General features: G+C 39.1%; 1 protein-coding gene across 1 annotated transcript; it reads left to right on the top strand.

The window, feature by feature from the left end:
- Positions 1 to 958: 958 nt before the first annotated feature.
- On the top strand, positions 959 to 11136 carry ttll10 (tubulin tyrosine ligase-like family, member 10). Its single transcript, XM_058085247.1, has 12 exons — positions 959 to 1289; positions 1964 to 2151; positions 2963 to 3110; positions 3316 to 3434; positions 3523 to 3643; positions 5277 to 5362; positions 6947 to 7130; positions 9253 to 9424; positions 9526 to 9666; positions 10350 to 10466; positions 10528 to 10621; positions 10689 to 11136. The coding sequence occupies exons 2-12, from the start codon at positions 1968 to 1970 to the stop codon at positions 11132 to 11134; spliced, it is 1812 nt and encodes a 603-aa protein (XP_057941230.1). The 5' UTR covers positions 959 to 1289; positions 1964 to 1967; the 3' UTR covers positions 11135 to 11136.
- The last annotated feature ends 763 nt before the right edge of the window (positions 11137 to 11899 follow it).

The following is an 11899-nucleotide window of genomic DNA, read 5'->3' as shown; positions in this document are numbered from 1 at the left end:
ACCGATACAGAAAAGTCATTATTTTGGATTATTCTGGTGACAGGTAGCTTCTAACTGTAAGCCAATTTATAACAAACAGAAGCTCTAATAAGTACCTCTGAATACCACAGTTGAATAAGTAAAGCAGCATAATCACCTTAGAACACACACACACACACACACACACACACATCTACATGATGGACTCTCAGTGTGTACTTCACTTCACTTGTACTTGCCACTGCACTACATCAATATGTACATGTATATGCTGTACAACATCAGATGGAAGTTTTTGCATTTTCTTTTGCTTGCTTTGCTATTATATATTTCATATTTTTGCTCTACTGTATTTGCTATTTGTACCTTATTTTATTTGATTATTTTATTTTACTATAATATTTTACATAGTACCATTCCCTTATTTTCTTGAACCCTGCATGCTCCCCGTGTTTTCCAAATCTATAAGCTGCTGGATCTGTGAATTTCTCTTGGAGATGAATAAAGTGAATAAAAAAAAGATTAATAAAGTGAATAAAGCATCCATCCATCCATCCAATCAGAGTCCATACTGCCAGAGGTTTGGGGTATATTTGCTCAACTTTCAAGACCCACAGAATATTGAGTATTAGGACTACATAAACATTGACAAAACAGACAAAATTTGTTTGTTTCTAGCCTTTTTGAGTCTTTATAAATCTTCAGTAGAACATAGGGTGGTTTCAGTGAAAACACTTCATTTTGACCAAAAAAATGATTTTTTTTAATGACATTTATATCTACATATTCTGTTCATTGCCATGTTTGCATGAGTCACCAACTCCATACAGAATAAAATCTCAAGGATCACTTACACATGTATACATAAAGCTGAATAATAAACAATAGTGTACAGCTTTAAGACCAGCTTTAAGCTCCGCCCATTTTGGTTAAGCCACACCTACTTCCTGTTTATGCCCCGCCCACCCCCAGTATGGCTACACATAAAAGATCATTTAGATGGTTACCATGAAGACAAATTGAACAATGGAGTTTTAAAAACAAACCGAGCTGTACGGTGTCCGAGTGGTTAGCACAGTCAGTAGATCAAGGGTTTGTGTGTGTTTCGTCTTCTCCAAAAATATGCATGCTAATTGGATATTGTAAATCATCCCCAGGTGGCATTTGTTGCCAGGGCTCACATTACTGGGCTAACTACTGTTGCTGAGCCACAGTGTGTCAGACAGCTTGATTCAGGTCTGTGGTTTTTGCTGGTTGCCTAGGAGGTTGAACGTTCATCATGGTGGAAGAAGCGTTGGTCACTGGGACAGGTAAATCCACTTTGATTCCAAATATAGCCGAGTAAAGTAGAATAATAAAGAGGAAGCTTTTCATAACTTTATTGTTGCATGCATATAATGTGTTGTTATTGTATTTTGTAAAGTTTATCAGAAACGCTAAAGGAAAACTATATCATTAAAATGTGTAAAATAAATCAATTAAGAAAGCAATGCATGCTCTTGTGTTGTAAAAAAAATAAGTCTAGGATAAAATACAATATATAACATGAATGTATGAAGACTGTATTTACCGTATATACAGTATGCAACTAGTACAATAATGTCATACATAGTAATATTTTATGGCTTCTAAGCAAATGTCATGAGTTGTGAGCACAAGTCACAAAAGACTATCAAATGCATCAAAGGAATTGAATTAGCATATGTTTTCATCATCATATGTTTGTTAGCAGGATGAGGCAAAAAGTACTCAACCTATTTCCACTAAAGAAGAACCTATGGCTTTATACACGTATGTGTTTATTTCCTTCAAATTGGATTTCAGTTCTATATGACTTTAAATATATGTTAGGGATTTACAAAAGAAGATGTATGACTCTGATTTTTTTTTTTACATTGACAAACATGGTTATGATTTGTCATATAGAATATATTCCGTAAATATTTTCCTGTGTCAAATCATGGAGGTCCCTCTTGTTCTTCAGGGTAATGTCATCTGAGAGCATGGTGAAGGCCTGCAATGAGGCCCAAGATGGTGTAAAAGACATGGAGGAATCGTTATCGCCTACTCATGATATCATACAAACATCAGAAGATGGACTGGTGAAGGTCCAGGAAATGCAGACTGGGAATGGCAAAAGGAGATTTACCAAGAGTCGAGGCAGACGCTTGGGTATGTATGTGTCACATGTACGTATGTATGAATGAATGCAGGTATGTAGTATGTATGTATGTATGAAAGTATGTATTTATGCATGTATGCGTATGTATGAAAATATGCATGTAAGCATTCATGCATGCATGCATGTATGTATGTGCATGCTTTTGTACATGCATACATACATAACATATGCATTTATTTACTAAAATGTTGGCATTTTATGCCATGTTTGGATGCTCCTGGGGCCCCTCTTGAGCGTGTGTGAGGTTTCCCCTGGTTTTTTGACCAGAAAAGTACATTAGAAGCAAGTTGAAAAAAATGAAAAAAACGACATACTAACCCCTTACGTTTTTTGTCAAAAATGACCAAATTCAAACACTGGCATTTTATGCCGTTTTTGGGAACTTCTGGAGCCCCTCTTGAGTGTGTGTGTGAGGTTTCCTGTTTTTTCCTGAGGGTGAATCGTATCAGCAGAAAATTCTATCGTTAAAGTATCGAATCGCTGGCAGTGCACCGAGATGTGTATTGACTCGTCCTCAGGGCTGAGATACACCCCCAATATGGATGTGTGTGTGTGTGTGTATATATATACATATGTATGTATGTATATGTGTGTGTGTGTATATATATATGTATGTGTGTGTATATATATATATGTATATGTGTGTGTGTATATATGTGTGTATGTGTGTATATGTATGTGTGTATGTATGTGTGTGTATGTATGTATGTATATATGTATGTGTATAAATATGTATATGTATGTATTTATGTATATGTATGTGTGTGTATATATATATATATGCTTTTATGAAAATGTCAGGTGCTCGGCCGGTGGATGGAGTCCATAAGTCCATCCCTAGAAACCAACTGTTGTGGTCCTGCAGAGACCAGGAGAGGGAAAAACATGAAGAGGAGATCCAAGGAGCTGGGCCTTTCTTCTTCATTGGAGGAGTCAATGGTGCTGAGATGTGAGTACAGTCGCTTGAGCCACAACATGATCAAAAGTATTGGGTCACATCGTCATCTCCCAATAAATTCCATCCAGTATAGCTTCATGAAAGCGCCCATACATCAAAATCCACCATTAGTCGCAGGTTCTTGTCCCCTGAATCCTGCATGTCTTTGAGGGAGCGCTTCTTCTACGTGGTGTGATGACATTCCTCTTCCCTCTAGAGTGAGCACCTACTGTGAAAAGAGAGGATGGAAGAGGATCTACAACAAGAACAGGGACGACTTCAAACTCAAGTGGTGTGAGACCAAATCGGCGTTCAACTACCTCAACTTCAGAGAAGGTAGTGAGAGAGGCTGAATTTGAGTCATTGTCGGTATCACCGTTCACTTTGTTTTGGATTTGGACTCTTCCACCCACGTTACTCACAGGTGAACAACTGGTGTACCAGATCCCCAACAACAAGGTGCTCACCACCAAGATCGGCCTGCTCAGCAGTCTTAGGGAGTACGAGCGAGTCAGCAGCAAAGTCAACCACGGCCAAGCTCACAGGTCAACCGTCTGCCTGCTTGCTTTAAAAAAAAGATCAATGTTCAATCAATCAATCTTCTGCTTGGAAATGGCATAGCAAATAACTAAGAAGTCATATAGAATTATTCATGAAATAGTGGGTGGCCCTGCCATTTTCAGTGGGTGGTGTTCTTTTGTTGTTGTTGTTGACCCAGGCAGAGGGGGTGGTCTGCAGAAGAATCGTCCTCCTATTATTATTATTATTATTATTATGATTAAAATTACCTAATGAGCGTTGGAGTCAGAGCAACTGGACTTGCTTGATTTTTAACTCTAATTTTTTTTCACTTCTCCTCCTAAATGCCCTGATTCAACTCCTCAGGTATAACATGTACTGAAAACCTTTACACACACTTTTTGTAAAAACTAGCTTCGATTCAACTATAAAAATCACTTAACTTGAGTAAAACTAAAATTTAAACTAAATTAAAAAAGCAAAATTTGTTCTCAATCAGAAATCACTCCACACTCTTTATTGTTCTCTGGTTCTACCATATCTTACTTATTGTGTGGAAATATGGGCTAATAACTATAAAAGAAATCTTCACTCGCTAAATGTACTGCAAAAAAGGTCAGTAAGGATAATTCATAATGCCGCCTACAGAGAACATACTAACTCCTTATTTCTTAAATCACAAATACTTCAACTTGCTGATATAGTTCATCTTCAAACAGCTAAAATAATGCATAAGGCTAAAAATAACCAATTCCTTAAAAATGTCATCCAATACTTCTCTACAAGAGAGGAGAAATATGATCTCAGGGAAGAACTACATTTGAAACACTTCTATGCTAGGACTACGTTAAAAAGCCATAGCATTTCAGTATGTGGAATCAAACTATGGAATGGATTGAGTAAGGAACTCAAACAATGCACAACGATGAGCCAATTCAAGAAACAATACAAGCAGTTGATGTTTGCTAAATACAAGGATGAAGAGTCTTGAACCAGTCATGATGTGCTATATATATCACTATATTGACACTTACTATGGTACACATTATGTCATTGGATGGTCATAATTAAAACTATATTATGGAAGTGAAGTGAACAAATGTAACAGTTACTGATTGTAAAAGTACCAGATGGAGGGGTAGGATTTAATAAGCTTTGCTTCTTCCTACTCCTTTTGGACATGTGGAACTGTGAACTGATTATGTGATGCACTCAATTGTAATCTGATGCATGTTCAAATGAAATAAAACCATTACCATTACCAAAATAATACTATTTGGTAAGTACAAAAAATATGCTTAAATACAAATTGATGGAGCACACACGTAATACTACTGTATAAAATATGAATATAGTCTATTGAAGGGAAAGTCACACTATATATTGTACTCTATGTTGTATTGTACACCACATAACCAGACTTAACTCAATAATTGCACAAAAGCGAATAGTAAGGCTTCTGGCTAAGTCATAATCTACACGGCCACTTGTCGCTAGGCAGAGTTTGCACTCCACTTTCGCAGCCTCACCCCTTTCCCTTGGCTGTTTGAATGCCAGACTCGACATTTAGGAATAAACCATTTCCATTGTTATGTTTTACAGCTTTTATGAATTTCTCATTTTGTCTGAAATCTCCTATCACTGTGATGTGTTGTACAGGAGGCTGAAACTTGAGGACTTTATTCCTACAACCTTCCGTATGGATGTAAAAGAAGAGCGAGAGGCTTTTTTTGCCCAGCAGGAAGGTAAAAAAAAAGAAAAAAAATCCCTTAATACGCCGTCACCCTTAGGCTCCTCGATCAAACAGTAATGACGGTGGAGAAGAGTGGAAAAATAATGCACTTGACTGCCCATGTGGCCCTGATAAAATCACCAGGGGAACATGTTGTTGCCATAGCGATGTCAGCAGAGGGCAGGGCTGAGGCACAAACAAGGTGAAAGGCGAACATGTTAACAGGGGAGGTGGTTAGGACGTATGCCCATGTGACATCTTTCCCACAAAGATGTTATTCAGTGCCCAAGCACTCCTTTACACAAGCTGATATTGCCATCTAGGATTAGTACGAGTCCTGATTGGTGGTGGAAATGATCATCTCGTGTTCAACTGCTACAGTACATCTTTGACTTACTGGTAATATTATTATGGTAACACTCATGCATGTAAAACTACAATTGAAAAACGTATTAAAATGTGTAATATGTGTTAAAATGTTTGAGGCAACTGCTGCTGATGGCACATTTTGTTAGCTAGCTAATGGGACGCTAACAAGAAAGGATGTTTTATGACAAATACATTAAGAAGACAGTATTAACACAAGACGGGCATCATACTGTACCCCAGGGGTCTCAAACACGTGGCCCACTGGCCAAATGTGGCCCGCAGGACGCTAGTTTAGGCCCCCGCCTTGATATGAAAGTTTAATGTTAGTGCGGCCCGCGCAAGTTTGATATGGATGCTGTATGGTATCATGTACCCAGAAAAAATTATTACGTTTGATTAATGTTCATGTTAAAGGTTAAATAACTGTTAATAGTTATCCTCCCTATCCGTGTGGAAGTGGTAAGGTTTTGGCTATTTAAGTTTAAAGGAAATAACTTGGAGGCTACCGTTTAGGTCGCTAGCTCTCTAGTTTGCGAGTTAGCATGTGTCTCAAGACCCTGCAGTTGCGCAATATGTTGTAAATAAAATATAAATGTGACTATAGTCGTGTTTTGTCATGTCTACAGGGCTCTAATAATGCTTTGTTAATTTTAATCTGAAAAAAATCATTTGTCTACCCACCAACTATATGTGGTTTAAGTTTTTATTATTTGCCATTTTATTATTATTATATTTATTTATTTATTACTGATTGATTTTTCTTTATTGATTTGTTTATTTATTTTTCATCTTATTTTGTGCACAAAAATAAAAATCAAGATATTTGAGAACAGTGGAATGTTTTATCAGAGCTTTTATTGTAGAAAATCGGAACCAAAGCACTGAAAAAGTTTGTATATTTTTCTGTTTTTAATAAATGCGTTTTTTTTGTTTTTTTTGGGAAAACCTGCGGCCCAGCCTCGCTCAGACCCTAGCTCCAGTGGCCCCCAAGTAAATTGAGTTTGAGACCCCTGCTGTACACTAACTGGAGAAGCCATGCAAACTGAGGGAAAAATTTGTAATGTCATTTTTTGTAATTTCCCCCAAAACACGCTAACCGTTGGGGATGCGAACCGTTCCAATTTATATCAACTTTAGGGCATATGTTATACTATTTTAGAATCCCATCCTTGTAAATATGTGTAAATATATGTCAATATATGTGTCATTTTGCGTATGTGCTGGTCAGGTGTGAGCAACAAGTACGGTCATATGTGGATCTGCAAGCCTACTGGCCTAAACCAGGGCAGAGGGATCTTTCTGCTGAAGAGCTTGGAGGACATTGCTGCCTTGAAAGCGAAGCTGCAGTACATTGAAGACCAACACACATTGAAGACGCTTCCATGCCGACCTCACGCTCACGTTGTCCAGCAGTTGAGTACACATGCTGAGCTCCTAAATCATATTATATATATATATACCGTATTTTCCGGACTATAAGGCGCACTTTTTTTCATAGGTTGGCTGTTCCTGCGACTTATACTCCAGAGCCACTTTCTGTCTTTTCTTTTCCTTTCATTTTCTACCACTTTTCCTCACGAGGGTCACAGGGGACGCTGGAGCTTATCCCAGCTGTCTTCCGGCGAGAGGCAGGGTACACCCTGAACTGGTGGCCAGCCAATCACAGGGCACATATAGACAAACAACCATTCACACTCACATTCATACCTATGGACAAACCGGAGTACCCGGAGAAAACCCACGCATGCATGGGGAGAACATGCAAACTCCACACAGAGATGGCCGAGGGTGGAATTGAACCCTGGTCTCCTAGCTGTAAGGTCCAGAGCCACTTATAAATGAAGATATATATACCGTATTTTCTGGACTATAAGTCGCACAAGGCCAAAAATGCATTAGGTCGGAAAAAACATACATAAGTCGCACTGGAGTATAAGTCGCATTTTTTGCGGGTAATTTATTTTCCAAACTACTTGACCAAAACAGACATTACGTCCTCTTGGAAGGCAAGTTCTAACAATAATAAAAGAATAGAGAACAGGCTGAATAGGTGTAAGATATGCTAACACAATGGTTATTCAGCTACACAAAAAATAAACATGAACAGAAAAGGTGTCCAGTGTTTATGTAACATAAACAGTTTTTTCATTTATAAGTCGCTCTGGAGTATAAGTTGCAGGAACAGCCAACCCATGAAAAAAGTGTGACTTATAGTCCGGAAAGTATAGTATATATTATAGTATATGTAATATATTAATATATTATAGTATATATATATCATTTGACAGACACCACAAGAGGGCACTCTAGACTGCGCCGATATCTCCTACTCTTTAACAAGTCAATATTTAAACAGTAGATGTTGGCTTACAAAGACAACAGAAAAATAAATAAAATAAAAAATTATAAAATAAAGTAATTTTTTTTAAAAATTATATTAGGAAAGCAGGAAGTGAACAAATGTAACAGTTACTGATTGTAAAAGTACCAGATGGAGGGGTAGGATTTAATAAGCTTTGCTTCTTCCTACTCCTTTTGGACATGTGGAACTGTGAACTGATTATGGGATGCACTCAATTGGAATCTGATGCATGTTCAAATGAAATAAAACCATTACCATTTCCAACTAAGAATGATGGAACACAAATGCCCCCCAATAGAATGGTCATATTCTGCAGACTACAAACTCCAAGTAGTGAAATTTGCTGCTGAAAACGGGAATCGAGCAGCAGAAAGAAATTTGGAGTAAGTGAGAAACTTGTTAGATACTAGCGTAAATCGGAGGCTACTCTGACTGCCATAAAGAAAATAAAATAAAACAGTGTACTTAAAACTGTTTATGTTACATAAACACTGGACACCTTTTCTGTTCATGTTTATTTTTTTAGAACTTGCCTTCCAAGAGGACGTAATGTCTGTTTTGGTCAAGTAGTTTGTAAAATAAATTACCTGCAAAAAATGTGACTTATACTCCAGTGTGACTTATGTATGTTTTTTCTACCTAATTATGCATTTTTGGCCTTGTGCGACTTATAGTCCAGAAAATACGGTATATTGTCTTGACTTGTGATGAGGCATTGTGGTTTGGCAACTTGAGGAGTCTGTTAAGAACAAAGAGTTGTCCCCCCCCCCCCCCCCCCCCCCCCCCCAAAAATAATAATAAGGCGGTGGTGAAAAAAAACAGAACTGAAAATCTCACAACAATGACGAGGTCAGGAACTAGAGCTGGCTGGACGCTGAGGAAGTGCTAGGCTAACCTATAGCCGGAGACGGTTTGCAAACGTCTTAGAGTAATACAAGCGTGGAGTGACGAGCAGGCGTCTAAGGCTCGGAACCAGCAGGTCCGTCTATCATGGAAAAATGAAAGCCTCAGGTGTGCCCAGTCTTCCCACCTCCAGCCCGCTCCAGGACATCGGCAAAAAAAAAAGGCATAAACAACCATGCCGGTAGAAGGCAGGGACTCAAACAAAACACAGAGACGGCAACTAAAATGTGACGCTAGTAAACAAAATGTCTCTGTCTTTTACTGTGCAGTTATATCCAGAGGCCGCTGCTCTTAAAAGGGAAGAAGTTTGATGTGCGCTCCTACCTGATGATCGCCTGCACGTCAAATTACATGGTGTTCTTTCACCATGGATACGTGAGACTCACCTGTGACCTCTACGACCCCAGCTCCAATAACCTCTCAACACACTTGACCAATCAGGTACGCCCTAACAAAGTGTGGTCACCAAAGCATGGTTAGCATCTGTTGCCGACTCCTTGACCAAATGATGTGTTTCTGGTCTCCATGCTGTTCTCCTGCAGTACATGCAAAAGAAGAACCCCAGGTACAGCCAAGTGAAGGAGGACACCGTGTGGTCCATGGAGAGCTTCAACGTGTACGTCAACGACCGGTTTCAGGCTGCCAAGGGTCTACCAAGGGACTGGGTGCTGGGTGCTTTTACCGTGAGTGCTGCTGCTGTCGTATCTCAGGGGGGCCAATTAGTACGGTAGTGATTGCTGCTTAATTGACACAGTGAGCCCATTTCTGTCTGAGGACGCATCAGCCTTATCCCAAATACTCCAACCACAGTACTAATATTTAAATGAATATTACATAGAACCTAGAAAATAGGGTTAGACTAATGAAATAAGGAAACCTCATATTACAAATATACAAGCAGTTGATGTTTGCTAAATACAAGGATGAAGAGTCTTGAACCAGTCATGATGTGCTATATATATCACTATATTGACACTTACTATGGTACCCATTATGTCATTGGATGCTCATATCACTTTGTACTTCGGTACGTGACAAAAAAAAATTCAAAAGATTCAAAATTAAATTAAAAAATAAATACATTAAAAAATAAAAAAAACTTAAACTATATTATATATTAAATAGATAGAAAAAACTTAAATTATATTAAGAAAGCAGGAAGTGAACAAATGTAACAGTTAGTGATTGTAAAAGTACCAGATGGAGGGGTAGGATTTAATAAGCTTTGCTTCTTCCTACTCCTTTTGGACATGTGGAACTGTGAACTGATTATGTGATGCATTCAATTGTAATCTGATGCATGTTCAAATGAAATAAAACCATTACCATTACCATAAGTGATGGCTTCCTTCCTTGCTGTCTTTAGAGGCGCATGCAGCAGATCATGAGACACTGCTTCTTTGCCGTCAAATCCAAGCTGGACCGCAGACTAGGATTGTTTGACCTGATTGGCTGCGACTTCATGGTGGATGAGGATTTCAAGGTGGGCGACATATCCATACATGTGGCTATTTGACAACTAAGTATGCCTGCTCTTTATCAAGGTGTGGCTACTGGAGATGAACTGTAATCCTGCTCTCCATGTCAACTGTGAGGTGCTGAGGGCCGTCATACCCCCCACTGTGGTAGAGACACTAGGTACGTTCGTTCAAAGCGGCACTCACATTTCCCACATTTTGAGTTTTCTGTCGCTGTCCCTTTTCAGATGTTACTCTGGAAATCTTCCACAAGTGTCGTCTGAGGCAGCGTATCCTTCCTTTAGCCAGTCTGAGGGACTTTGTGCTCTTGTACGATGGACATGATGGTTCTCATTCAGCAGTAGCTTACAGGAAAAGCCACGCAGGCGGTAGAAGCGATCGCAAAGTCACTAAAAAGAGCCAACCGCAGAGCTCTGTGGGCGGAGCTTCAGATGGCAACACGGTTTCAAACGAAAACAGTTCTCCAGTGGAGCGTAAACCGAATACATGCACTTTGCAGCATCCATCAAAGCATGCAGATGTAATGAAGCAAACACTTACCCAACAAGCGGCACATCCTGGTCATGTCACCGACTTACCAGGAACGAGTACTCAAGACCGCCGAGATTGTGAGGATGATACAGAGAAACATTCCAAAGAGCAGAAAGAGAGAGATACACAAACCAACGTTTGATGATGATGTTATTTTGAGTGTACTGGCTTCTAGTACACCAATAACTACCTTTTCCTTCAGTTAGATGTTGACTATATTTGCTATCACATGAATTATTAACACTCATTAGTGTTGTAAAGGCTTGTCCAATGTGTGTAGAATGTATTTAACCATGCCAGAGAAGGTCACATGGTGTCTTTTTCTTCCGATTTGATGAACTAACTTTATTCAATCCCCATTAAATAGATAACTCTTAATTTATCTTTATATTTACTAGCTTTATATTTACTATTTAAGTCCAAGTAGACAGAACAACAACAACAACAACAAGGCTGCAGTATTCATTGAGTGTTTTGGGGAAATCAACAAAGCAACAGAGGCTGCACGGCGGTCGAGTGGTTAGCAAGCAGACCTCACAGCTAGGAGAGGGTTCAATTCCACCCTCGGCCATGTCTGTGTGGAGTTTGCATGTTCTCCTCGTGCATGCGTGGGTTTTCTCCTCCCACAATCCAAAATCATGCTAGGTTAATTAGCGACTCCAAATTGTCCATCCTAACAATAATAAAATAATCGAGAACAGACTGAATAGGTGTAAGGAATGCTAACACAATGGTTATTCAGCTACACAAAAAATAAACATGAACAGAAAAGGTGTCCAGGGATTATGTAACAAACAGTTTTTTCATTTATAAGTCGCTCTGGAGGGGCGGCACGGCGGTCGAGTGGTTAGTGCGTAGACCTCACAGCTAGGAGACCAGGGTTCAATTCCACCCTCGGCCATCTCTG

Source organism: Doryrhamphus excisus, chromosome 10 (genome assembly GCF_030265055.1).
Source record: "Doryrhamphus excisus isolate RoL2022-K1 chromosome 10, RoL_Dexc_1.0, whole genome shotgun sequence".
Taxonomy (NCBI): Eukaryota; Metazoa; Chordata; class Actinopteri; order Syngnathiformes; family Syngnathidae; genus Doryrhamphus; species Doryrhamphus excisus.
Note: the sequence above shows the minus strand (reverse complement) of the source record. Positions and strands in the feature narration are given on the sequence as shown.

Coding starts and splice junctions, on each gene's coding strand:
- ttll10 (XM_058085247.1), top strand. CDS start 1,968: ATGTCATCTGAGAGCATGGTGAAGGCCTGCAATGAGGCCCAAGATGGT. Junction 2,152..2,962: donor GAGTCGAGGCAGACGCTTGG/GTATGTATGTGT, acceptor TGAAAATGTCAG/GTGCTCGGCCGGTGGATGGA. Junction 9,425..9,525: donor CAACACACTTGACCAATCAG/GTACGCCCTAAC, acceptor GTTCTCCTGCAG/TACATGCAAAAGAAGAACCC.